This window comes from Heteronotia binoei, chromosome 16 (assembly GCF_032191835.1).
Source record: "Heteronotia binoei isolate CCM8104 ecotype False Entrance Well chromosome 16, APGP_CSIRO_Hbin_v1, whole genome shotgun sequence".
NCBI lineage: Eukaryota > Metazoa > Chordata > Lepidosauria > Squamata > Gekkonidae > Heteronotia > Heteronotia binoei.
The window spans coordinates 54,977,880-55,005,825 of NC_083238.1; the positions used below are offsets into that span (position 1 = coordinate 54,977,880).

Consider the following 27,946-nt stretch of genomic DNA (forward strand, 5'->3'; position numbering starts at 1 on the left):
CAAACCACCCCATAAAAAGTCTGCCGTGAAAACATCATGATGGACGTCGTCCCAGAGTCGGAAACAACTGGTGCTTGCACAGGGGACTACCTTGACCTTCTAATGTACACAATGCAAAACTGTATCTTATTTTTACCATGCTTAATTTGGGAAACTAGGAATTGATCTGCAGTTTCTTGTTCTTTCACCAGTTTTTGTCTCCAGAACCGTTGCTCTCCCCCCACCGTGCCAGTGACCTAGCTGATACCCTGACTAGCTTAGCAGGACCTGGTTTGCCACCTTTCAGCGGCACAAACTCCCCTGCTTGTTGGCCAGTGGGAATGTGGGGGCCGGGGGCTGGTTGCACCTGGCTCCCTGTAGCCACACCTGGCAGAGCAAGCAGCCACTAGGTTACTTAGCTGTGGCCGTTTTAACTAAGCCATGGCTTCGCTTCACTTTTGAACCAGCCCTGTCCCGCTTAGTTGCATAATACCTCTACTGTAAGAATGAATGATTTCCTGCTGCGGAACTTTGCAGCGTGGCATCATAGTTTTGAGGGCAGGTGGAGAGGTTGTGGCAGGCCTATAGCTAACCACGGGGCCTGGCCCCCTGACAGTTTTTTAGAGGCCCTCACCCCCATCCCAGGGCTGCTCCTTTCCCCCCCCCCTCTCATGCGTGAGGGCTAGTGGGTGCTCCTTCAAGCCCCTCCCGTGTGATTTAAATCACACAAGAGGGAGAGGGACAGCCCCAGACTCTCCCAACTTCCTACTGTCCCCTTGCAGCCCCTCCCCGCCACAGCCCCTAGCTACGGGGCTGGGTTGTGGCTATATTTTATAGCCAATACTCGGCCAATCTTGAGCTCCTCTGTCTTCTGCACTTCCTTAGGTTTTTGTTGTATCATAAGTTTGTTCAGGTCATTCACCCAAGAAATACTTAAGTGAGAAGCACCCCCTCATTTTGAGGATTAGTGTCCCATAGCACTGACTTCTGTTCTCTCATCAAAGTAATCCCCACAAATCCAGTTTCTCCTATTAAAGTTACAGCCAGTGCTTTGCCAGTCGTGTCCTTTCCTTAAAAGGAACCTCCACTAACAGTGCTAAGCAGAATCAGTGATGGAGGGTGGAACATTTTCCAAAGCAGAGATTCTTCCGATGAATATAGAAACGGGAAATTTTGTGCCACGCAGACAAAAAAAAAGTGTGCTAGTTGGGTAAACGTGGGATATGAAGCATAGAGAAACCCCAGTGCGGGTACATGTTGTATTTGCTTTTCTTTTGTTAAATTATTTATCTAAAAACCTGAATCAGAAAATTTGCTAGCAGATTTTCCTATTCAGATTTTTTCCCCCAGAAAACGCACATCAATGAACAGAGTAGACAGGCCCGCAGCCAGAAAATTTTGGGTGGAGGGGCCCAGGAGCTAAAAAATTCGGCGGGGAGGGGCCCTGGGGCTCGGCTGCTGCTTTCGTCCAGCAGCCAGCTCACCCGGCCCCAGCTCTCTCACTGTCCCCCTCTCTCATGCTGCCATTCTCTCTATCTCGTTGCCACTCTTTCACTGTCCCCCCTCTATATCTCGCTGCCCCCCTGCTCTATCTGCCACCGTCCCCATTGCTACCCCCTCACTCTTTGCCCCTCTCCTGTTCTTCTCTTGCTGTTCCTCTCTCTCTCTATCCCCCCTGCTCTCTCACACTCTCTCTCTCTCGCTGGTCTGTTGGAGGGACCCTACATAGGGGAGGGGGGGTTTAATAGGGCGGCCTGCCCCCCCCCCCCCGGTCTCCCCCATAGCTACGGGCCTGAGAGTAGAGGACAATGATCACTCTGTCTTTTCATTTTTCTTGTCATACTGTTTTTCTGAAATGGTTTGCAGTAGCTTAACAGAAATATCAAAATGCAGGAATAGTTGTGGGGATATGAGAATTCTAACTCCCCTCCAAAACAAGTTTCTAGATTAGTAGCTGTTTGTATGATCTCATTTTTAAAAAAATTACACCTAGCTAACCTAAAAGGACATACCCGTGTCAGAAGCACTCAGTACTGCATTTCTGTACCTTATTAGGTTCCAGTCTGAAAGAGAGAGCGGAGACCGAAACTTTGCTATAGGCTATTACCTAAAAGAGAAGAAGGTAAGTTTTGAATAAATGCAGTGGTGTCTTACAAGATGATATTGTATCTCAGCTTTTTTTTTGGGGGGGGGGGGACCCAGCTAGCGAGAAAAATAGAATTTCTGCATAGTCTATAAAAGGGGGTATGAATCTAATTTCCAAATGGAGTTATACGCATACAGTAGAACCACAGTGACTGCTCTGAAGCTGCAATCAATACAGTCTATCCAAGCATACCTTTTCCTGTGTCAGGAAAAACCAGTTCTGCTGCCGTCCAGCAGAAGGTGCTTCTCCATAGCCCAGATTGGCCAGCGCTCGTGATGTCTTGACCCTACCCTGTCCACATTCTCAAAGCAGTCTACACCTTTTTTTTTAAAAACAAACCCGTGCTATAAGAACGTGTTGTGCTTTTAAAGACTGAGGGAAAAACACAAACAGATGCCCTGCCTGAAGCATGCTGAAGGGGCAAAACTAGCAGTTGGATTTATATTGAAGCAAAAGGTAGTTGGACTCATTTTGCTGTGGGATAACTAGTTTGATATCCAATTGTGCTGGCTTAAAATCAATAGGTTTAGGTTTGCATGAACTTCAGTGAGATAACCTGCGAGATTTCCTACTGATAGATTTGTGTTGAAGTTAAGCCAGTTGACTCCTTGGGGATATACTGTCATGGTTTTAGGACTGGGGTGGCTAAACTGTGGCTCACACATATTGTTGAGGCTCTTGAAGCCCCCACCTCCCCAGTGACTGGCTTGGAGAAGGCATTTGCCTCTCTAAATGACTTCTCCAAGCAAAGCAAACTGGCGGGTTGGAGAATACATTTAAAGTTAAAGTTGCTTTCTTTCCACCTCTCCCTCCTCCCATTTATCTGCTTTCCTTCTTTCGTTCCTTCCTTTCAGCTCTCCCAACGTCTGACATTCATGTCTTGCTGCACTCAAGCATCTGACATTTATTTTGTGTGTCTCTTACATTAAGCAAGCGGCCCCATGGCGCAGAGTGGTAAAGCAGCAAGTATTGCAGTCGGAGCCCTCTGCTCACGACCTGAGTTAGGTTCCTGCGGAAGCTGGATACTCCTCTATCTGGCCTGGAATATCAGACTAGGCCTCAGTTAAACCCCTGATTTGAACACGTGTGAGTGAGAGAACCGCCCACTTGAATAGTCTTCGCCTAGCCAACCTGATAAGGGCCCCGTGGCGCAGAGTGGTAAAGCTGCAGTACTGCAGTCGGAGCCCTCTGCTCATGACCTGAGTTCGATTCCTGCGGAAGCTGGATACTCCTCTATCTGGCCTGGAGTATCAGACTAGGCCTCAGTTAAAACCCCTGATTTGATTTATTTATTTATTTATTACATTTTATTTATATCCTGCCCTCTCCGCAAGTGGACTCAGGGCGGCTCACAGTATCTACACAATTAAACCAGTACAATATATAAAACCATAATTTAACATTTTCAGTTTAAAAAACATATTACAATTAAAAATTATTAAAACCATTTTAAAGTGCTGGGTGATTTGAACACGTGTGGGTGAGAGAACCGCCCACTTGAATAGTCTTCGCCTAGCCAACCTGATAAGGGCCCCGTGGCGCAGAGTGGTAAAGCTGCAGTACTGCAGTCGGAGCCCTCTGCTCACGACCTGAGTTCGATCCCAGTGGAAGCAGGGTTCAGGTAGCTGGCTCGAGGTTGACAGCCATCCTTCCGAGGTCGGTCAAATGAGTCCCCAGCTTGCTGGGGGGGAAAGTGTAGATGACTGGGGAAGGCAATGGCAAACCACCCCGTAAAAAGTCTGCCATGAGAACGTCGTGAAAGCAACGTCACCCCAGAGTCGGAAACGACTGGTGCTTGCACAAGGGACCTTTCCTTTTTTCCTACATTAAGCAAGTTTGGCCACCCTTGGTTTAGGGCATCTGTTATGGTATGACAGGGAAGCAACTAGGTTGAGGGAAGGAGGGCGGGCCCGGCACATGCTGAAATGGCATCCCAGGCACCCCAAACTTTTATTCCATTTAGGAAGTTGCTCTGGCCTTCTGCTAGTTTTTCGTGCAAGTAATTGCTGGGAAGGTACAGAGCTACATGAAGAAGCTTTACTCAGGGGTGGCCAAACTGTGGCTTGGGAGCCACATGTGGCTCTTTCACTCACATTGCGTGGCTCTTGAAGGTCCCACCACTGTCAGCTGGCTTGGAAAGGGCATTTGTTGCTTTCAGTCATTTCACCAAGCCAAGCCAGCTGGCGGTTTGGAGAATGTATTTTAAGTAAAAATTGTTTTCTTTCCACACCTCTCTCCCCATCTATTTGCCTCTCTTCCTTCCTTCCTTCCTTCCTTCCTTCCTTCCTTCCTTCCTTCCTTCCTTCCTTCCTTCCTTCCTTCCTTCCTTCCTTCCTTCCTTCCTTCCTTCCTTCCTTCCTTCCTTCCTGTCTGCTCTCAAACACCTGATGTTTATTCTATATGGCTCTTACATCAAGCAAGTTTGGCCACCCCTGGCTTTACTTTAAGTGTTCATTTAAGGGATGAAAAGAAACATTGGATATATCCACATCTGTGAAGTTGCTTCTAAGTAATGGTGATATTGTATAACTTGAGTACTTCGCCAGAGTTCAGTCGATTCTGCAATATCTCGCGATCTTCAGCTCACATTTGTTGAATTCCTTGGTGTGTCACAGTGTGTTAAATTTGCTACGATGTTTTCCAGTGTTTTCCAGAAGGCACAGATATGGTTGGCATCCTAGACTTCTACTTCCAGGTAACAGCTTAATCGTCACTTCTGTCATTTAAAAATGAAAATTATTAAAACCCAGAAACACTTCAAAGACGGACAACCTTTTCCACTCGATAAGCTTTCATGAATCAAAGCTCGCTTCCTGATGATGTGAACTCTGACTCACAAAAGCTTATCTACTGGAAAATTTTGTTTGGCTCTAAGTTACCTCTGCACTCAAATTTTATTGTGCTTCTACTGACTAACATGGCGATCCAACCTGAAAGGAAAAAAACCCATAAATCTGCAGAATTAGGGCAAGTATAATGAACATATGAAGCTGCCTTATACTGAATCAGACACTTGGTCCATCAAAGTCAGTATTGTCTTCTCAGACTGGCAGCGGCTCTCCAGGGTCTCAAGCTGAGGTTTTTCACACCTACTTGCCTGGACCCTTTTTTGGAGATGCCGGGGATTGAACCTGGGACCTTCTGCTTACCAAGCAGATGCTCTACCACTGAGCCACCGTCCCTCCCCTCATGTTGCCTGATAGTTCAAAATTATGGCTGACATTAAACCCTACTACAGTACCAATTCCATCACCCTCGTGATGCAGCTGAAATTCATAATTTCTGGCTTCTGGTCACCCAGTTTTCAGCTGCAGTCTCTAAAGGGCATTATGTCCTGAGAATTCTTTTTACCACTTGTCACGACTCGGGGGATATTATCAATTGCTGCCACCACTCTGGGTTAAGGGTCTCCCTTGAGAAGGCCCAGAGTCCGCTCTCAAGCCCTTCCTGGCTTCCCTTAGCTTAGGCCAAATAATGGGCGTGAGGACCAGGCAGAGTGAACAACAAGAAGGTTTATTTTAGTGCAATATAAATTAAGATGCATTAACCAGTAAAAGGGTGAAGGGAAAATAAACAAATGCCCTAACTCGTCTATGTATACAGTCCCTAAACTAATGCTAACACTTACCCCCTTGGGGTAAGGGCCCTTCCCCTGCTTCAAGCTCTTTAGGCACAGCCTGCCTCCAGCTTAGCCTTCCAGGGAAAGAACACTCACTTCCTGAGCTTGGCCGTTATGTATTCTCTTCCCAGGCCCCACCCCCTCCAAAATCTTTGCTACCCAATCAGAGGGACAGAGGGGATCCTGGGAGATGTAGGCTTTCCCCAGTAACTCCTAAGCAGGCTTCCCTGGGGCCTGCAGGCCTCACTAGGCCCGGGATCGTGACACTGCTTATCTGGATTCTGTGCAACCAGGCTGATACACGGCTGCGCCTCTCCCCAGTCCTGCAGTTCCAAATACATCCCCGGAAATGTAATTCCACAAAGCACGACTGTGTAGCGTAACAGTGCAGTGAGACTTTTCGTTGATTTGCCGAATTTTTGGTGGTTTTCATTGGAGTTCATGTGCCAATATCCACTCATCACACTCAAGCCTAGAAGGGATTAGTTTACCCTGTTTACACTGCACAGCTTGGGGTCTTTTGGCTTGTGTCTCCCTGAACTTCAGTTGTCAGTTCAGCTATATTTACACCACTGGATTACTGAGGCTTGGGGAAGTGAGCAAGAAAGCTAATTCTCTAGCCCCAGAGGCCTGCAATGTTGCTAATTGTACTGTGGGGGAGGGGGGAGGCTTTTCTAATTGTTCCTCACCCTTGATACCTTGTAAGCCCACAATTTTTTGGGCTAAAGTGAATTTGTCATGATTCTGGGTTAAATTTTGTGAACCAGACAGCATAAAGAACAAAGTGAATTTGTCATGATTCTGTCTTAAGATGACAGGCTCATTCTCTAATAGATGGTATGTTTTGGGCACCAAGAAAAAGTAAGATACGATACATTGTGAAATTAGAACCATGTTCTGTGTTGTGCTAATGATGGCTGCTATCAGATTTTTCCTATCCTTTAAAGTATTTCCTTATCATCTGCTGAGAATGCGCGAGTACAGTCTTTCATCCTACTCTTGACTCTTTCGGCCAGTTTGGTGTAGTGGTTAAGTGCATGGGCTCTTAGCCGGGAGGACTGGGTTTGATTCCCCACTCCTCCCCTTGCCGCTGCTGGAATGGCCTTGGGTCAGTCATAGCTCTCGCAGAGCTGTCCTTGAAAGGGCAGCTTCTGGGAGAGCTCTCTCAGCCCCACCTATCTCTCAAGGGTGTCTGTAGTGAGGGAGGAAAGTAAAGGAGAATGTAAGCCTCTCTGAGACTCTGAAATACAGAGTGAAAGGCATGGTATAAACCCTATATCTTCATCATCTTTTTTTTTTACTTCTTTCTATATACAATCTCGACAAAGCTGGAATCCAGTGGCATTTTTAAAACCAGCCACGTTTTATTCAAGGTATAAGTTTTTGTGTGCATGCACACTTCCTCAGATACATGCACACAAAAGCTTATATCTCGAATAAAATTTGGCTGGTCTAAAAGGTGCCAATGGACTCCAGCTTTGTTCTTTATGCTGTCTGGTTCACAAAATACTCAGTAGCCCTGCTATCCACAGTGAACGTCCAACTGCGCACTTGCACGATAATCGCCTTTGTGCTTGGGGGAAGGAAGGGCGGACACTGAACAAGCTCGCTTTCTCTTTCCCAAGCTGTGCTCCATCGAAGTGACCTGTGAGTCGGCCAGCGTGATGGCAGCGACCCTGGCGAACGGCGGGTTCTGCCCCATCACCGGGGAGAGGGTCCTGAGTCCCGAAGCCGTTCGGAACACCCTCAGCTTGATGCATTCCTGCGGCATGTACGATTTCTCTGGACAGTTTGCCTTCCACGTAAGTATGCCTTTCTCTGCACTCGGATTTCAGAAGAGGGCTGTGCTAAGGTTCCCTCAAGCATACGGACAACTAACTTTTATTCTGTCAAGCAGTGGACTCCAGGTCCTTTATTAAGAGGGGTGTAGGAGATCTACTAAAAGGTACCATGTCCTAGACTGGAGGTGGCCAAACTGTGGCTCTTTCACACATATTGTGTGGCTCGAAGCCCCCACCGCCCAGTCGGCCAGCTAGAAGAAGACATTTCTCTCCTTAAATCACTTCTCCAAGCCAAGCCAGCTGGCAGCTTGGAGAATGCATTTAAAGTTAAAATTGCTTTCTTTCCAGCTCTCCCTCCCCATCTAATTTCCTTCCTCCCTCCCCTGACATTCAAGCCTTGCAGCTCTCAAACATCTGGCATTTATTCTATGTGGCTCTTACATTAATCAAGTTTCTCCGCCCCCGCCCTAAGCACTAATAGGTCAGTCCAGGTATGAAAGTTTGCTGTGCAACTGAGGTTGCAAAGTCTGTTCATGGAGAGCTGCCCAGATCCTGTGTTTCGCTGCTCCTTAAATATTGGGGCACGTGCCTGCTAGACAGTTACCTGGCATTCAGACGGCAGGCGGCATTTTCCACGTGGCAGAGTCCTGATCTCGGCAGGAAAGATCTGAAGAGGAAGAGTTTGGATGCATTGAGACAGAACTTAAATTTCCCTTTTGTCTTGCCTGGCCTCCAGATCACTTTCTGTCTTGTCTGCTGTTTTCATTGGCACATGCACCTTTCACAGATGAGCAGGGATTCCTCTCTGCTTGCCCTCTTTCTTTTTCTAAAGGGCAGACTGGACTCTGTTCCTACCAGAATCCTCCACCTGTTTCGGTCCCAGCTTTTCAGTCTTAAGAGAAATATGTTACAAGGTTTTCTTTCTTTAGCTGTCAGACCACAAGAGCACACAGAAGATCCTTGCTAGATCAATCCATCTAGTCCAGCATCCTGTCTCACACAGTGGCTGACACATTCTTCTGGAGGACCAGCAACAGGGCAGAGAAGCCGAGGCCTTCCTAATAACATCAGAAGAGCCCTGCTAGATCAGACCAGGGAGGGTCCATCTAGTCCAGCCTCCTGTCTTACACACTGGCCGACCAGTTCCTCTGGAGGGCCGACAACAGGGCGCAGAGACCAAGTCTTTTCCCTGATGTTGCCTCCTGGGACTAGTATTCTGAGATCACCATTCTCTGAATGCAGAAATTCCCGATAGTCACCATAGCTTGTAGCCACTGGTGGACCTCTCCTCCATAAATCTGTCTATGCCTGTAGCCATTGTTGCATCCTCTGGCAGCAAATTCCACACATTAATCACTCATTGAGTAGAGAAGTCTTTCCTTGTACTTCATCTCAACTCACAGCTGCTTGCATTAAAATCAGCAAACGGGTCATCGTCAACATGATAGAGGTTTACAAGATGATGCATGGGATAGAAAAGGTAGAGAAAGAAGTACTTTTTTCCTTTTCTCACAGTACGACTCGTGGGCACTCAATGAAATTGCTGAGCAGTCGGGTTAGAACGGATAAAAGGAAGTCCTTCACCCAGAGAGTGATTAACAGGTGGAATTCACTGCCACAGGAGGTGGCGGCAGCTACAAGCATAGAGGGCTTCCAGAGGGGATTGGATAAAGATCTGGAGCCAGAGGTCCATCAGTGGCTCTTAGCCATAGAGTATAGCTGGAACTCTTGTCTGGGACAGTGATGCTTTGTATTCTTGGTGCTTGAGGGGACACAGTGAGAGGGCTTCTAGTGTCCTGGCCCCACTGATGGACCTCCTGATGGCACCTGGGTTTTGGCCACTGTGTGACACAGAATGTTGGACTGGATGGGCCATTGGCCTGATCCAACATGGCTTCTCTTATGTTCTTATGTGACACAGAGTGTTGGACTGGAGGGGCCATTGGCCTGATCCAACGTGGCTTCTCTTATGTGACACAGAGTGCTGGACTGGATGGGCCATTGGCCTGATCCAACATGTCTTCTCTTATGTTCTTATGTGACACAGAGTGTTGGACTGAATGGGCCATTGGCCTGATCCAACGTGGCTTCTCTTATGTGACACAGAGTGCTGGACTGGATGGGCCATTGGCCTGATCCAACATGTCTTCTCTTATGTTCTTATGTGACACAGAGTGTTGGACTGGAGGGGCCATTGGCCTGATCCAACGTGGCTTCTCTTATGTGACACAGAGTGCTGGACTGGATGGGCCATTGGCCTGATCCAACATGGCTTCTCTTATGTTCTTATGTGACACAGAGTGTTGGACTGGAGGGGCCATTGGCCTGATCCAACGTGGCTTCTCTTATGTGACACAGAATGTTGGACTGGATGGGCCATTGGCCTGATCCAACATGTCTTCTCTTATGTTCTTATGTGACACAGAGTGTTGGACTGAATGGGCCATTGGCCTGATCCAACATGGCTTCTCTTATGTTCTTATGTGACACAGAGTGTTGGACTGGAGGGGCCATTGGCCTGATCCAACATGACTTCTCTTATGTGACACAGAGTGTTGGACTGAATGGGCCATTGGCCTGATCCAGCATGGCTTCTCTTACGTTCTTATGTGACACAGAGTGTTGGACTGAATGGGCCATTGGCCTGATCCAACATGGCTTCTCTTATGTTCTTATGTGACACAGAGTGTTGGACTGAATGGGCCATTGGCCTGATCCAACATGGCTTCTCTTATGTTCTTATGTGACACAGAGTGTTGGACTGGAGGGGCCATTGGCCTGATCCAACATGACTTCTCTTATGTGACACAGAGTGTTGGACTGAATGGGCCATTGGCCTGATCCAGCATGGCTTCTCTTATGTTCTTATGTGACACAGAGTGTTGGACTGAATGGGCCATTGGCCTGATCCAACATGGCTTCTCTTATGTTCTTATGTGACACAGAGTGTTGGACTGAATGGGCCATTGGCCTGATCCAACATGGCTTCTCTTACGTTCTTATCCTTGTTTGCATAGCAGCAGAAGTGCCACTGTCACAGCAGCCATCTTGGCTGGACGTTGCTCCAGTGCTGATTGACACCGTCGTCTGCTTGTTCTTCCCTCCCGTTTAGGTCGGTCTTCCTGCAAAATCAGGGGTTGCCGGCGGCATCCTCTTGGTGGTTCCTAACGTGATGGGAATGATGTGCTGGTCTCCGCCTCTGGACAAGATGGGCAATAGTGTTAAAGGGATACACTTCTGTCATGTAAGTAAGGTTTCCATGGACTCTTCCCTGCTCCCTGGTCCCAAAACTATCATTTATTAGGCTGTGTTCTGCACAGGTCAGAATTCGTCATTAGTTTTCCTGCTTGTCTACCAGCTTCAGGCTCGCTCCTTGGTGTTTCTGAAGATTTGATCAAGACGGGTCACGCTGTGTTAGTGTGCCCATAGCAGTAGAAAAGAGGAAGAATCCAGTAGCACCTGAAAGACCAACAAAATTAGTGGCAGGGCTTTCGAGTTTTTGTGAGTCACAGCTGAACGGTATCTGAAGCAAGCGGCAACTCACACATCTCATCGTTTTTGTTAGTCCTTAAGGCACTACTGAACAAGAACAGAGTGTTAGACATATGGAGTGCCAGCTATTTGAAGGAGGGCTGAACATAAAGTGAGTCCCCAGCTTGCTGGTGGTAAAGCATAGACAACTGGGGAAGGCAATGGCAAACCACCCCGTCAAAAGCCTGCTGAGAAAACGTAATGCGACGTTACCCCACGGGCCGGTGACGACTCGGTGCTTGCACAGGGGGGCTACCTTTACTTTTTTTGAACGTATATGTTAGTCTGTGCTTGTTTTATGTGTAGATATTGTGTTATGTCTGTAGCAGTAGGAAAAAAGCAAGAGTCCAGGAGCACCTTAAAGACTAACAGAATTTGTGGAAGGACAGGAGCTTTCGTGAGTCACTGCTGTCTTCAGCAGAATTGAGGAACCGAGCAGCAGTGACTCCTGAAAGTTCATCCCCTGCCACAGATTTGGTTAGCTGGACTCTGGGTCTCTTCTTCTTCTTTATGGATAGAAATACTTTTTCCCTTCTCTTCTTTCCTATTCCCCCAAATTGGAGTATTGGCTCCGTGTGATGTGCTGTGCTAGTTATTCCTGTGTTAATTGTCGCATGGGAGAACGCCTCCGGGAGGAAGGAGCTGTCTGAAACAGCAGTACATGCGTTGCTGTTGAGGCTTTGCCTACACCCACAGTTGAAGTTCAGCTATTGAAATGTGAAGCATCTTAACTTGCGTTTTTGGAACTTGAAAAAAGGCTTCAGAAAGGCTACTGGAACTTTTGCACAAGGAATTTCCCCCAGCACTAGCGCTTTAATTGACCCGCGGGAGCGGGTGAACGGATACTCATGCTTTGAAGTCAGAAATTGACACGCTTAGAGAATATATGGATTTTTCCATTCCTCTTCCTTAATAAGTGTAAATTTTGTATGGATGTGATGGTTTCTTGTTTATGAAATGTATTTTTGATATTGAGAAAGGACATGGAGAGTTTTTTGATACACTGTAAGTTTGTTCTGTCATTTTTTCATTATTTTTCCACAGCCTTTTTTTTTTTTTGGTTGTAGTTTTTGATTACAGCTGAGCCTATAAATGATTTGGGTTGCCTTCAAATTTGGTCAGCGGATAATACCAGGGTAGCATGAGGTTTTTCTTAAGGGTGAGGAAGCGAAGCCTTATAATTTGTATTTGGGGGCAGCAGGTCATGCTCAGTTAATACTTTTTTTCCTCCTTAAGGGTGAGGAAGCGCTACACATTATGGTTCATACTTGGACAGTGGATAAATGCCAGTCTTTAGGTGACACAGACATAATACTGTGTAATGTGGTTTTGCTGTGTCCGATAATGCGATGCTTCGGTCATTGCAGGAACTGGTTTCCCTGTGCAATTTCCACAATTACGACAACCTGCGGCACTTTGCGAAGAAGCTCGATCCTCGGCGAGAAGGGGGTGATCAGCGGGTGAGTCCCGGGGGTGCCTCAGTGTGTCGTGTGCCTTGTAGTTGCTTCCCGTTCCCTGTTATAGGATTGCTCAATGACATGTATCGCATCAATACTTCCGTCCTGAGTGTGCAAAACGGCACTTACATCGGGCGCTGCGCATGGCGCGTTAGCCGCTGGCTTCAAACGTTCTCCTTTAATGGCAACCTGGCGCATCGCAGTGCTTTTTTTGTCATACGCTCAGGCTAATTTGAAGGAAGTCTGTGGCTGGAGTTTGCCTGCCTCTCATTATCGGTAGGCCTGACTTCCTCCTGGGTCAGCGACTGCAAAGAAAAATAGGCAAAATCTTCCATGCCTTTGGGCTGCTCAGCTCATACAACGTTAATTTGTAGATGTGAAATGGGAAGGCCCTTCGCTAGGGTTGCCAGCTCCAGGTTGGGAAATGCCTGGGGGTGGAGCCTGAGGAGGGTGGGGCTTGGGGAGGAGAGGGGCTTCAGTGTTTCACAATGCTAGAGAGTCTGCCTTCCAAAGCAGCCGTTTTCTCTAGAGGAACTGCTCTCCATGGGATCATTTCTAACCCCGTGAGTTCTCCAGCCACCACACGGAGGCTATAACCAACTGGGAAGGAGAATCACGGACAAGACGGTAAAGCCACGATATAATACCGTGATCAAACAAAAAATGCCACCTACTTAGAAATATAAATCTCTTGTGTATTGAAGAAGTAAACTGCAGATTTGTACCCCGCCCTTCTCTCTGAGTCAGTGTCTCAGATCGGCTTAGTCTCCTTTATCTTCTTCCCCCACAACAGACATCCTGTGAGGTGGGTGGGGCTGAGAGAGCTCTCCCAGAATCTGCCCTTTCAAGGACAGAGTCTCAGAGTGGCCTACAATCTCCTACATCTTCTTCCCCCCACCCAACAGACACCCTGTGAGGTGGATGGGGCTGAGAGAGCTCTCCCAGAAGCTGCCTTTTCAAGGCAACTCCTGCGAGAGCTAACAAAGGCCATTCTAGCAGCTGCAAGTGGAGGAGTCGGAAATCAAACTCGGTTCTCCCAGATAAGAGTCCGCACACTTAGCCAAGCTCCAGACTTATTTGGTAACCAAGATTTTAATGCAACAATTCATAAATACAGTTTTAAAGTAAATCAGATTCATGTGTCCATAGAAATTTATGCCGTCCAAACTCGATGGGCAGAAAGTGCTCGTAGCAGAAAGCGCTTCTAGTGCTCACATTTCCCCTCTTCTTATGGGTAAAGAACTTCTCATGCCTTTTTCTATGGAGACACCAGCCTCAGTAATCCTCCATTTCAAAGAGGCCTTTATCAAAGAGGGGTCGAGAAGCGACTCAGAACTCCAGCATTTCTTATTTCTTGAACATTGCAAGCACCAGTTCTTCGGAGATTGGAATCGCTTCTGCCTTGTTTCTGCCTTTTGTCATTATTTCAGTTAGCTTTTAACCGAATGATGACCACTGCCGCAATATTAGATTTAATTGGATGTCCAAGAACACTGAATGCCATCCTTAATCATACGGGATTAGCACCAGATCGTTTAAACTGTTTATTTTAATGTTTATTTTATAAATTGTTTATTTTAATGTTTAACTGTTTTTATCGTTATTCTATTATTTTTGTGAGCTGCCCTGAGCTCGCTTCGGCGGGGAGGGCGGGATAAGAATCAAATAAACTTAACTAAACTTTCCGGTTTGGCGTTTGGGCTGCATAAATTTCTGTAGATGTTTTGAAACTGATTTACTTTAAAAATGTATTTATGGATTGTCGTATTGAAATCTTGGTGACAAATAAAGTCTGGAGCTTCAGTATGTAAGAGATTTATATTTCTGAGAAGGTGGCACTTTTGTTTAATCACGGTATTGCAGGAAGTGGCCAATGGTAGCTCTCCAGATATTTTTTGCCTACCAACTCCCATCAGCCCCAGCCAGCGTGGCCAGTGTCTGGGACTGATGGGAGTTGTAGGCGAAAAACATCTGGAGAGCTACCCTTGGCCACCCCTGCGATATTGTATAGTTGTTTTACCACCTGGAGGGTGTCATACCTATCCTTTGCTGAGTTTTCATTTGGAACTTGGAACCATATACTTGTCCTTATACAAATGTAATAAAGGCTAGAAGTTCTTAGTTAACTATATCGGTCCAGAGATTGGTGAGAAAAGAGCCCCAGTGTTTTTTCAATACTCCGTTCAGCAGCAGCGAAGGTTGTTCTGTACTCTCCGAGCATTCTGACTGCAGGAGGAAACAGGAGCAAAAGGAACGCACCTCTTCCAGTTAAAAAGGAATTCAGGTACTTGCTGGGACAGAAGGGGCCTGAGTGCACACCCAAAGGCCTTGTTATCCAAGCAGTGCTCAGTGTAGACACCTTCAAAGGACCTTCCCCTGGGGAAGGAAGGAAAGAGCCAGAGCTTCCTGTGCCCAGTTCCCTGGATCCCATGGGAGAGATACAAAGAAAGCACCTTTAAGACCAACAAGTGCTAATGTCTTAAGCATGTTTTATTTTAAGTTTTTTATAAAAAATCTTTAGTCATATTTGTCTGTGTCCTTTGGAAGACAAAAGATGGCAGTGAAGTATGTAAAGGGCCTTTGAACCCAAAGGATTGTTTGGTTGCTCCTCTGTAGCTTTTTGAGGTCACGGCGTTCAGAATAAAGACCAGTTGACTAGGGGAGTAGAAGCATGGCTTTGTAAAAGTCTCATAACTAGTTGTTGTAGATTTTCCGGGCTGTGTGGCGGTGGTCTTGGCATTGTGAGATCTGACGTTTCGCCAGCAACTGACTGGTCTTCTCAGAGGTGTAAGCCAGAAAACACAGCGCGGAAAATCTACAGTAACCAATGGGCTCTGGCTGTGAAAGCCTTTGACAACATATAGTCCCATAACTTGTCCGGAAAAGCATTGTTCCCACATCTGTCACAGATGTTGAGGCAGCGGAGGGTCAACAGCCTGGTCAGCCCTCCTTGCTAAATATCAGTAATTCTAGAATGTTTCTTTTGTGCTGGCAAACTAATAAATCATGTATGTTGCTTGAATAACTAGCATTCCTTTGGACCGTTGGACTGTGAGAGCCTCCAGTACGAGCTTGCGTTAAAAGAGACTGTGTGGAAAAAAGTGTCACCCGAGTCAAATGAGGACATCTCCACTACTGTAGTGTATAGAATGGAAGGTCGGGGAGAGCAAAACTGAAGGAGCGGGCTCTAGTTTCATGGTTCATTTTTTAAAATCTTTTAAACGCACTCCGATTCCTCTAGATCAGGGGTGTCAAACATGTGGCTGTCATCTGCTTCCTTCTCCCCCTCTCTTGCTTCCTTCTGCATCTCAACTTGCTTTGCAAGGCTTGCTCAATCGCACAGGAACTACAGAGCAAAGCCCCGTTTTCTCCATTGGCTGAGGCTCCTCCCCCTCCTGGTCCCCTGGGGAAGGAAGGAAAGAGCCAGAGCTTCCTGTGCCCAGTTCCCTGGATCCCATGGGAGAGATACAAAGATAGCACCTTTAAGACCAACAAGTGCTAATGTCTTAAGCATGTTTTATTTTTAAGTTTTTTATAAAAATTTTTAGTCATATTTGTCTGTGTCCTTTTAAAAGTTTATATCTCTGCTACCTTATCTTAAATAGGTATACACACGGCTCAGCCCGACATGGCCTGGCCCAACAAGGTCTAATTTATGTCCGATCCGGCCTTCATAAGAAATGAGTTTGACACCCCTGCTCTAGATCATGGCTTTCCAAATATTTCGGTTTGATTTTTGTTTTTGCTTTCTTCTGTTTTCTTTGATTTGTAAATAATGTTTAAGATACCAAAAAATAATACCTAATTTTATACAGATTTCTCTAAATAGTTTTTTCAGGAAGCACTGGGAGGGTGGGGAGGAAACCTTGTGAAGGTGTCATTGCGGCTAAAAATTTAGTTGCATCGTGTTCATAAGGAATAAGCTCGGAAGGGAAATTCTGTAGGTAGTGTAGAAAAATTTGCGGTGCAGCAGAAGATGAAGGCAAAATCGTAACAAGCAGCAGCAACAGAGGTAGGAGAATCAGTTCCCGAAACAGTTGAAAGAATAACTCGGTGTTCCCTTTAAGCTGTGCACATGAGCAGCCACTAAGAAGCTTCGCTCAGCAGCAATCTGTCCCATCACCCTGTTTAAGATGACAGCAGTTCTATTTTGCTTAGGATGTGAACTGCCCCACTCGGGGGGGGGGGCAGGAATTAAAGGGAACATTGGCCGTTCGTCAAGTTTTCAGGGAGTTTTGGGTGGTTCGGCAAACAATATTCCTCCCATTAAACTGGGTGGTTCGGCAAACAATATTCCTCCCATTAAACTAATAGGAAAAATAAATCCAGCTCCAATACCTTACTCCCAAAAAAGGCATTGGGATGGTAGCACCATGATTAGAAGGAAACCAGCTGCTTGTGATCGTCTTCAGATATTTGCACAGGGTGGGTAGGTAGGTTCTGCCGCCGTTCCTCTGCTCCCATTTTTGAAAGGTCTTATGCATGAGAGAGAATACGTTTCTTTCTTTGTGGTCTGGAGTCTGGTCTTCCTTGCCAAGAGACTGGAAGCTCCGTGTGTTGGAAGGGGCATCTTTTGGATCTTGCCCATTTACTCGCAAGCAAGTTGTTGCCCTCAGTCTCTTCAAGTAAAGTCCATTGTTTAACCTAAACATTGTGAGCAAGACTGAAAATTAGGTCACGATAGCAAGGCTTTTATTACGAACATTATATGTCAATATGTTTAAAAAAATATTAAAATGTATCACAGTATAGAAAATAGCATTCCCAAATTACTCACAGCATATTGTAATAGTGTTGCTTATATTGAATATTTTAATGATTAATTATATTTTTGTGACAGTAGCCCAGGCAGAGAAGGGCAGATTGAGATAGTGCCTCCGACAATATACCAAGAAAGTTGTTATCATATACGCTGAGCACAGTCAGGTTGCATAAAATTTCAGGAGTAGTAGTCAAGGTGTAACTTTGCCCTTGATTATCAGATATCAGGGTGAGCAGAGAAACAGTGATCTATAATGTACCTCCCGTGACCCAATTTCAAGGACACTCCATGGCATTCTGGCAAAGCGTTAGATTGATGTTACCTGGAAAGACGCTTCTTGAATTCTTAAGCAAGGTGGATAATTTAGCATAATTTAACACACATTATTTATGCTTTAGTTCTGAATTCCAGTCTATAGTAGTTGCAGACTGGTGTGTTGGGAGATCCCGACACTGGAAACTTGCCCTGTCAGTTTCAAAACACAATTGGGAATTATGGAGGAAGAGCCATGGGTCAGTAGTAGAACATCTGCTTGGCACGCAGAAGGTCCCAGGTTCAATCCGCAGCATCTCCAATTAAAAACAGCTGGGCAGTAGGTGATACAAAAGACCTCAGCCTGGAGAGCTGGTGCCAGTTCAAGTAGACAATACTGACCTTGATGAACCATGGGTCTGATTCAGTATTTTTGTATATTTTTAAATACAGGATATGAAACAAAAAATTATAAACCTGTTCACCGTTAATTGATGCGCGATGCCCGTATTTTATATTGGGGAGGGGGGAAATAGGGTGAGGTCCTGGCTGATTTTGGCACCTGCTTGCAAAGTAAATTGAGAAGGGGTTCCCCCTCCAAGAAGTTTGAGATCCACTTCCTTAGAGATCCCAATCTCTTCACCCTTTGAAGAAGATAAGTCTGCTTTGGCAGTTACCCCGGGATTCAAGGAGAGCCCTATTTTGTGTGGCATGGAAACTCACAAAGAGTTTGCAGGGCCTGCAAAACAGAGCTATTCCATTGGGCCTTCGAAATGAAGGCAGTGGGCGTCCCAATTAAACTAAGTTGACCTCCCTCGCTGAAGTATCCCTTCTGCTGAAGTATTCTGTCCTCAGAAGGCCCAGTCAAAGTTTGATGCTACCCTTTTGATCTGTTGGTTCCAGTTTGAAACTGTATTTAATCCAATCAATTCTGTCTCCTGCTCTGAAATCAGGTGGTTTTAATTGTTTTAATGGTTATGTTTTATTGATTTTAACTGCTTTGATCTTGTTGTAATCCGCCGTGAGCTCATTTGTGGGGTAGGGCAGGATAAAAATCCTCTAAATAAAATAAAATATAAAGAAAGAAAGAAAGAAAATGGGTTCTGACCTCATTGAAACGAAGGTCGGGATGGGGAAGATGGCCTCCTCACCCTGTAGCAATTGTCTGGCGGCAAATATTTTGCATCTCAAAGCATTTGGCAAAGGCTGACGTCAGTGCCATGGGGAAATGACGTTCAGCAGAAGAAATGCTCTTCTGTTTGACATCGATGCCTTCTCTGACAGAGCAAATCATTTGCCTACACCAACATTCTAAAATTGTCATTTTGTCACCCAGTAACAGCCCCTCTGACGGAACAGCTTTTCCGTCTGCAGGGGATTTTTTTCTGTTCTCCCACACTCTTGGATCCGGTGACTCGAAGGGGCACAGTAATAGGCTGGAGTGTGGGCACAGAAGGGGACAAGGGGGGACACGGAGGAGGAAATCGCCTCCTTTTAGTGAAACTGCACTCACAGTGCTTAAGACCCAAGCTGTAATACCTGCCCCCCCTCCCCCCACGCAGACACACAAGACTCAAGGTGTTTTCATACATGAAGACTGAACGGGAGTTTGAGCCTATTTCATAGGGCCAGTGAGCGTCCCTCCTGCAGGATAACAGTTTGGTAAGAAAGCTCACTGATACTACAAAGCAAGCTTTTAAAATTCACCTTAAAAATCAGCTGAAGCAAGAATTGCTCTGGAGCCTTCTTCAGGAAAACGGCCCATACACAGCAGCCTTAGAGAGTAGGATATGTGGTTAGTCAGCTAATGGAGAACAGGGGCTACATTCAGGAGTAGAATTCACATTCAGGAGAATCTGTATTGTTTTACGAGCACGGCTATGATTATGGTGTTAAAAAGGTTGACAGAATATTTTGTGTTTTGTTGAAGTTATATCATTAATAAAGCTTTAGCGTACATCTGTGTTAACAACAACTCTAGTTCTTGATATTCAAGTATTATATTTGTCGTTTTCTTTTTTGTCCTGTTCCCCCCCTCCCTTTCCCTTTGCTGGCATCATTAGCACTTCCTTGAAATTGTAATCTTTGTTTTGCCCTTTTAACCTTTGTTTTGGCATGTGTTGTGATGCTTTTTTTGCCTCGGTTTCAGCGATCCGTTGTGTGTTCATGTTTCATTTGCACCGTATGTTATTTATGTATCTTCAGCGCACATGCTTTTGTATAATAATAAATTTATTTTAAGCTGATCCTTCTGTATTTTTCCTTTTTGAAACGCTTCTTTAGCATAGCTTGCCTCTAGGAATAACAGCCTTGCCAGATTTTTTTACACTAAAAAACCCAAAAGAAATTAGTATGCTGCGTGAAAGTGATCCATCCCCATTGGTATCACATTTAGTTATTAGTTAGGCTTGAGTAAGAATTCAGTTGTTTGTCTGTCTGATTCTCGTGTTGCTTGTTACCTTTTCTCAGTGTTTCATTTCTCTGACATAGCAGAAATGCTCTGTGCAGTCTTCCATGCATCCGTTAGGGTTTTCCTGACCCCTTTTCACCACACACCCCTTCCCAAGCTGTCCTCAGGATTGGGGCAAATCTCTGAAATCATATTTAATGGGTGGGTGGGGGGGTAGACCAGAAAACCTCCAAGGAAGGAGAGCCAATCAACAGAAGTCTAGTGTCCAGATCACGTGAAGTGATGGTGTTGCTTTACTCTGCTCTGGTAAGACCTCACCTGGAGTCTTGTGTTCAGTTTTGGGCACCACATTTTAAGAAGGATATAGACAAGCTGGAACGGGTCCAGAGGAGAGCGACAAAAATGGTGAGGGGTCTGGAGACCGAGTCCTGTGAGGAAAGGTTGAAAGAGCTGGGAATGTTTTGCCTGGAGAGGAGGCGGCTGAGAGGTGATAGGATTACCATCTTCAAGTACTTGAAGGGCTGTCATATAGAGGATGATGTGGAATTGTTTTCTGTGCCCCAGAAGGTAGGACCAGAACCAGTGGGTTGGAATTAAACCCCATCAGCCCCAACCATTGGCCATGTTGGCTGGGGCTGACGGGAGTTGTAGGCAAAAAACATCTGGAGAGCTACCATTGGCCACCCCTGCTCCAGAATATCTTAAATATACTCTTTCAAGCCTTCTTTAATCCACTTACTTTGATTGATTGTTAAGCAATAGAGGTCAGTGTGTAATCTCTTTTGGCTGTAACCAGTGTCCTTTTATGAACTGATTTACAGACCATTGAATGATTGCATCCCTGAAGTCTGAATGAACACTCAGTTTGTTATAGAACAAAACAGTAGACAGGTTGCATCTTTAAGACCAACTAAGTTTTATTCAGAATTTAAGCTTTCGTATGCTCTAAGCAGACTTCATCAGACAAAAATGGAATGGCAAGCAATCCTGAATATAGAGAAAGTGGGTAGTGAGTTGGTATGTAGAGTCATGGAAATGTTTTTAGCAGATTAAAAGAATCACAACTTGGGGTCTGTGTTTGTTAGTGTTGTTAACTGGGCTGAAACAACAGTGGAGGGTGACAAAAAGCCAGATAGATGTCGTAGGTGTGAAGTGCCATAAAGTATGCCCTTCACACAACTAGATACACGTCCAAATGAAGATTATGTATGTGGTTATCCAAACTGAAGAGGGTTCCATGATAAAGTGTGACCTTGGCAGTGGATCCAAAACCTGTTAGGGTTCATGTATACAGATGGGCATGAACCAGCTTGCGAACCAAACTTCATGATGAGTTTTCGGCTGATTTGCTCTTCTGCTGTTTTGTGGCAGTCTGCTGTCTCACAACTTCACAGACTTTTAAAGGTCAGTGGTAGAGCGTCTGCATGATACGCAGAAAGTCCCAGGCTCAATCCCTGGCATCTCCAGTTAAGGATCAGGTCATAAGTGATGTGAAGACCTCAGCTTGAGACCCTGGAGAGCCGTTGTCCATTATGAGTGGACAATACTGACGTCTGTAGATCGATGTTCTGATTCAGTGTAGGGCAACTTCCTATCTTTATATGACCACATTTCACTGTGAACAAGAAAACTCATTTGAATTGGAGGAACAGGCTGGACAAAATCCTTGTACTTCCTCCTTGGGCGCATCGGTAAATCTGATTTTCAGTGTGGCTAAATTGTGGATACCTACATCCAGAGGCTGGGGCCAAGGTTAGACAAGATGGGTCTTTCTACAAACTTGAAAAACTCCCCAGCTTTGCAGAGAATCCTCAGCCTCTAAAACAGGGGTGTCAAACATGTTGTCCAGGGGCTGAATTAGGCCCCCAGAGGGCTCCTATCAGGCCCCTGAGCAACTGCCCGTCATCTGCTTCTTTCTCCCTCTCTCTTGCTCCTGTCTGCAAAACAGCTTGCTTTGCAAAGCTTGCTCGATTGCACAGGAGCTGCAGAGCAAAACTTCTGTTTTCTCCATTGGCTGAGGCTCCTCCCTTGGGGAGGAAGAAGGGGGGCAGAACTTGTTTTTCCAGGCTCTCAACTGCACAGCAGAGCTACTGATCTAAGCCTCTCTTCCTTTTATTGGCTGAGGCTCCTCCCCCCCCCCCGCCAGTCCCCTAGGGAAGGAAGGAACGCGCCAGAGCTTCCTTTGCCCAGTTCCCTGGATCCTATGGGAGAAATACAAAAAAAGCACCTTTAAGACGAACGAGTGCTAACGTTTTAAGCATGTGTTTGTGTCCTTTATGAAGTTTATATCTCTGCTACCTAATCTTAGGTACATACATGGCCTGGCCTGACATGACTCGGCCCACCCAACATGGCCCGGCCCAACAAGGTCTCATTTATGTCATATCCGGCTCTCCTAACAAATGAGTTTGACACCCCTGCTCTAAAATAATAAACGTTGGGGTTTTATAATATGCAATGAATGCCCTCAGTGGCCATTGCTTGGCAAACGCAACCATATCACCTGTCTTAAAAGGCAGAGGCTGGGCCCATTCCAGGGAAGTTTTGGGCTTTGGGAGAGGATTTATCGGAGAAGAAGGAAAGAGAGAAACATGGAGGCTGTAGGGCAGGGATGGGGAACCTTTTTTCTGCCAAGGGCCATATGGATATTTATAACATCATTTGTGGGCCATAAAAAATTATCAACTTAAAATACAGTGCTCCACTGAGGGAGAATGATTTAGGCCAGCAAAATGAATGCAAATAATTGTTTTTCTATTTGAAGTAATGTGGGGAGAGCCTAATCCGGTGCACACACACACACACTTGGTCCGCCGCCCTAGGCAAATGCATAGGTCCAGAGCTTTATTGTAGAAAAAGCCCAGCAGGAACTCAGTAGCATATTAGGTCACACACTCATTAGCATATTAGGCCACACCCTCTGGGATAATCAAGTGCAAACTGAACTGTGACAGTCTTTTCCAGGCTCTGCAGTAATTCTGGCCAGCCGGCCAGGCCCCAGGTAGGCTGCCACACAGTACATCTGGGCCCTGTGATCCCTGCCTGGCCCTGGGGAGGCTGCTGCACAGCGCGGCTGGGCCCCACAATCCTCGCTGGCCAGCCAGGCCCCAGGGAGGCTGCCACATGGCTCGGTTCAGCCCAGCAATCCCCGAGGGCCACACCAAGTGACCTCGAGGGCCGTATAAGGCCCTCGGACAGAGCTTCCCCACCTCTGCTGTAGGGGGCTTACAGGAAAGGAAATAGTAGGGAAGAGGACAATGAGAGGTGTCCCAGTTATAATTATTCTATTTACAAAGTCCTTAATCCTAATTGTATTATAACTGCAGAATCGCAAGATATCAATTAGAGTTGCCCTACTTTAGTGAAACTGATTTGAAGCCACAGCCCATTCCTAATGGCATATTTACACTCGCCTGCTTTAAATTCAGGTTTCTAGCTTCAATAAATTGTCTTGGAGATTTGGTTGTATCATCGTAAACCACTAAAGCAGGATATCGCAAGCGTTTATTCTGTTTTTGGTACCTGAATCTTCACACAATCACTGCATTCCCCCCCCCCCAAGGTAAGTTTCCTAATCTTTCTTGACCATGACTTGTTTGTTCGATAAAATGGAAATCTCTAAAAAACACACACACACACCGTAATTGCTGCTATGAACTTGGACTTCAGCGAACATCCCAAACCCATGAGATGTTCCAATCATCAAATTGTGTCTTGATATTGTAATGTCACAGACGCCATTTAAGATTTGAGTCACCAAGTTGATTAATTCTTACAATGTTCTGCAATACTTAGTGTAAATGAAAATGTGCGAGAGGTATGTTTTTCTTCTAAAGCTGCGACCTCTTTGTACTTCTTCCCAGTCCATTCCTAGGGGTTCTCCTGCTCTTTTAGAAAAGCTTTTGGGGGGCTGCAGAGGGAAAGGGCAAATCTATTATGTGCGTTTTCAGTCACAATTCATAAGCTTCAACTGAATTTCCCAATGCCTTGAAAACACTTTTCTCTCTCTCAAACGTAACGTTAAAAAGATCTCTTCTTGAGCGCTTCTGCTAAAAGCTCATTTCATCTTCTCTATTCTGGAAGGCCTTAAATGTGTTCCAAAAAGGCAGCTCAGTCACCAAATAAATAAATAAAATAAAATAAATAAATTTCTTTTTCATAGAAAACCTCTTATATTTCCCTGCTTTCAGTCCTCCTTTGATCCTTGCCCGAATATTCGTAACACCTGCATACCTGTGGGACGTAAGTTTTCTGAGCTTTGCTTGGTTTCACACTCCTGGCTTGCTTTTCTAATGCATGAAACTTTGCCTCAGTTAGCAGAACTGTTATCAGCTTTCATTGGAGAACGTTTTCCCTTTTGTGCTTGAGATTCTGTACTTTATGACACTGGTGTGAAATCATATATGCAGCCTATTGACTAGTCTCTAACTGCTAACTATCAGACATTTCTACCAGCTGGGAAAGGAAAGGAAAGGAAAGGTCCCCTGTGCAAGCACCAGTCGTTTCCGACTCTGGAGTGACGTTGCTTTCACAACGTTTTCACGGCAGACTTTTGACGGGGTGGTTTGCCATTGCCTTCCCCAGTCCTCTACACTTTCCCCCCAGCAAGCTGGGGACTCGTTTTACCGACCTCGGAAGGGTGGAAGGCTGAGTCAACCTTGGGCCGTGCGCCACGGGAGGTACAAATCCATCCAAGCCCGAGTCCCACACTTAAACATTCCACAGTGATTTCTTCTTCACGTTGTATGGTTTCCCACCAACCTCTGCTTAAGGACTGATAGGGCACCTATTAATCTTCTGCTTCTCCATTTCTAAGGCCCACTGGGTTCTTTGAAAAGATGAGGACAACCCCTGCGCCGCTGGTGTTCCACATTCATTTTGGTCTGCCTGTTCTCCCATCTTGGATGCCAGCAAGAATTCAGACACATTGGCTGTCTTTGGCGATAGAGGAAGGGGCACGGGGTGGATAATCGAGCCAATGAGAAAATCCATGAGAGACTCATTCCGAGAATCAGAGCCTGAAATCCTGACTATATGCAACATTAATTTACATTTTAGGGACAGCAGCGTATTTTACCAGCTTACCAACAGTTGAACATCTTTATACTTGATGGGGCCTGTTTGAATTGTGTATTATCAGGTGTACTGATTGTTTCAGTTGACATCTACGGTCCTTTTTGATTCTGAGCAAGACCTACCAAAACTTTGCTATCTGCTAAGAATTTTAAGAACATAACAGAAGCCATGTTGGATCAGGTCAATGACCCATCCACTCGAATACTGTGTCACACAGTCACCAAAAAACCCCCAGGTGCCATCAGGAGGTCCACCAGTGTGGCCAGGACACTAGAAGCCCTCCCACTGTTGCCCCCCTCACCAAGCACCAAGAATACAGAGCATCTAGAAATGGTTGATGGACTGATGGACCTCTGCTCCATATGTTTATCCAATCCCCTCTTGAAGCTGACTGTGCTTGTAGCTCCACCACCACCACTATTTCGACCCAAAGCATTTCTAGAAGCGAATTTTGCGGAATACAAGAAGACCAAAGCATGCTGTTTACAACACGGGGTATGCCTATATATAATAATCCCAGTGGGAAAAAGAAGGCTGAACACACGGCCCAGATGATTTCAACTGGATTTCTTTTCACCTAAGCTAGAAGAAGGATCTTTGTACTCCTCCATTGTTTTCATTCCCTGGTTCAAAATATTTGGTACTGGTGATTGTAAGATGGTTAGAAATGCACGTAGAATACCACACACACACCTGTGGATGCTGCAATAAAAACCTTGCTGTGCAATCCTAAAAGCACTTTTCCTGGGAGTAAACCCCCTTGAATAAAATGAGACTTACTTTGGAGTAGACTTGCTTAGGATTTCCTAGCCAATGCTGTTTTGCAGTAAGGGGAAGGGGCAGGTAGGTGCGCAAAGGAGACACTGCCTACTGATCGTTCCCAATGATCTGCGCTGTGTAGGATTTACACATTTATCACAGGGTCATTTTTATTCACCATCTTTTGAGTATGAACTGACTGGGTAGAACAGGGGTGTCGAACTCATTTGTTATGAGGACTGGATATGACATAAATGAGACCTTGGTGGGCTGGGCCATGTGTGTACCTATAAGATTAGGTAGGAAAGATGTAAAGCGCACAAACACAATTGAAGATTTTTTTAAAACTTAAAACATGCTTAAAACATTAGCACTCGTTGATCTTAAAGGTGCTTTTCCAGGGAACTGGGAAAAGGAAGCTTGGGCTCTTTCCTTTGTTCCCCAGGGGACCAGAAGGGGAAGGAGCCTCAGTCAATAGAAGGAAGAGAGGTTTGGCTCAGTAGCTCTGCTGTGGGATTGAGAGAGCCTGGCAAAGCAAGCTGTGATGCAGAAGAAGATATTGGATTTATATCCCGCCCTCCACTCCAAAGAGTCTCAGAGCGGCTCACAATCTCCTTTACCTTCCTCCCCGACAACAGACACCCTGTGAGGTGGGTGGGGCTGGAGAGGGCTCTCACAGCAGCTGCCCTTTCAAGGACAACCTCTGCCAGAGCTATGGTTGACCCAAGGCCATTCCAGCAGGTGCAAGTGGAGGAGTGGGGAATCAAACCCAGTTCTCCCAGATAAGAGTCCTCACACTTAACCACTACACCAAACTGGCTCTCCTGGAAGGAAGCAAGAGAGAGGAAGAAGGAAGCAGATGACAGCCAGTTGCTCAGGGACCTGATAGGAGCCCTCCAGGGGTCTGATTTGGCCCCTGAGTGGCATGTTTGACACCCCTGGTGTAGAAGCTCCCTCAAGCTCTGCCAATTCTGAATAGGATGACTCACCCCCACAGGGAGGGCAGAAGCTCAAACCCTAGCTCATCTTCATACACACGTGCATGGGTGCATACATATACACAGGCCCTGAATTCAGCAGGAGCTCACAGGAGCACAGCTCCTGAACCTTTCCGAGGGTTCCCCCTCTTCCTCCCCACCTAACTTGTCCATTGAATAGTAGGTGCAGCTGCATAACAATCCCTGGATTAGGAGAGCGGGCAGCCAGCCAGCCGCCAGGAGCTTTGTCACGGCCCCAGCAGCCCTCATTAACCCCTGGAGAAGCCCACACCACCATTTCTCCACATGTGATTTGGGGCGGCGGGCAGCTTGCCTTTTGATTGCGGGGGGGACAGCAAGGAGAGCCTCAGGTGAGCGAGGCCTTCTTGGGCTGGCTGGATCTCTAGCCAGCCCAAGCAGGCCTTGCTCGCCTGGGGCTCTCCTTTCTTGCGTCGTGTTGCTTTCGACTGGTGGGGCGTAATGACATATGCTAATGAGCTCCACCACCTATTTTTCTACAAAATGACCCCTGTATATACACGTCTCCCAGCCTGCTAGTGGTTAAAAAGAGCCAGGGAAGGGAAGCTCAAAGGGTTGGGGAGGAATTCTCTTGATGGCAGTAGCTTCCTTACTGAAGGACCATTCTCGGGAGAGCGTTCAGAAGGTTTGCATGTATGTGTGTGTGTTAATAATCCATTGAACACATGAAGCTACCTTCTGTTGGGGGACCTTTGGTCCCTCACCGGCGGTATCGTCTGCTCGGATAGGCAGCAGCTCTCCGGGGTCTCAAGCTGAGTTCTTTCCCATCACCTACCACCTGGTCCTTTTGACTGGAGAGGCTGGGGATCGAACCTGGGAACTTGGGCACGCCAAGCACAACCACAGCCCTTCGCATCTTATCTGGGAGAACCGGGTTTGATGCCCCACTCCTTCACTTGCAGCAGCTGGAATGGCCTTGGATTAGCCATAGCTCTCGTAGGAGTTGTCCTTGAAAGGACAGCTTCTGGGAGAACTCTCTCAGCCCCACCCACCTCACAGGGTGTCTGTATTAACATTACAGAACAGACATATGAAGAATTAGTTAAGCAACATTCAGTAGAAAATAGCATATAAGCACAATAACTCTTAGCAAGTGAAATATACCAATATTGTTAAGAGTAAGAGTCTACATCATGTATCTGTGAGCATTACCTAAGG

The 27,946-nt window shown here is 46.0% G+C and overlaps 1 protein-coding gene across 2 annotated transcripts in view; it reads left to right on the forward strand.

Annotated features, from left to right (window-relative positions):
- GLS (glutaminase) overlaps positions 1 to 27,946 on the forward strand; it is a 94,457-nt gene that overhangs the window by 41,487 nt on the left and 25,024 nt on the right. For both annotated transcript variants that reach the window (XM_060257409.1, XM_060257410.1), the window contains 5 exons: positions 2,035 to 2,101; positions 4,770 to 4,820; positions 7,370 to 7,546; positions 10,638 to 10,769; positions 12,424 to 12,516. In XM_060257409.1, coding sequence (XP_060113392.1) covers positions 2,035 to 2,101; positions 4,770 to 4,820; positions 7,370 to 7,546; positions 10,638 to 10,769; positions 12,424 to 12,516 — 520 coding nt within the window. The remainder of the gene's footprint in view (positions 1 to 2,034; positions 2,102 to 4,769; positions 4,821 to 7,369; positions 7,547 to 10,637; positions 10,770 to 12,423; positions 12,517 to 27,946) is intronic.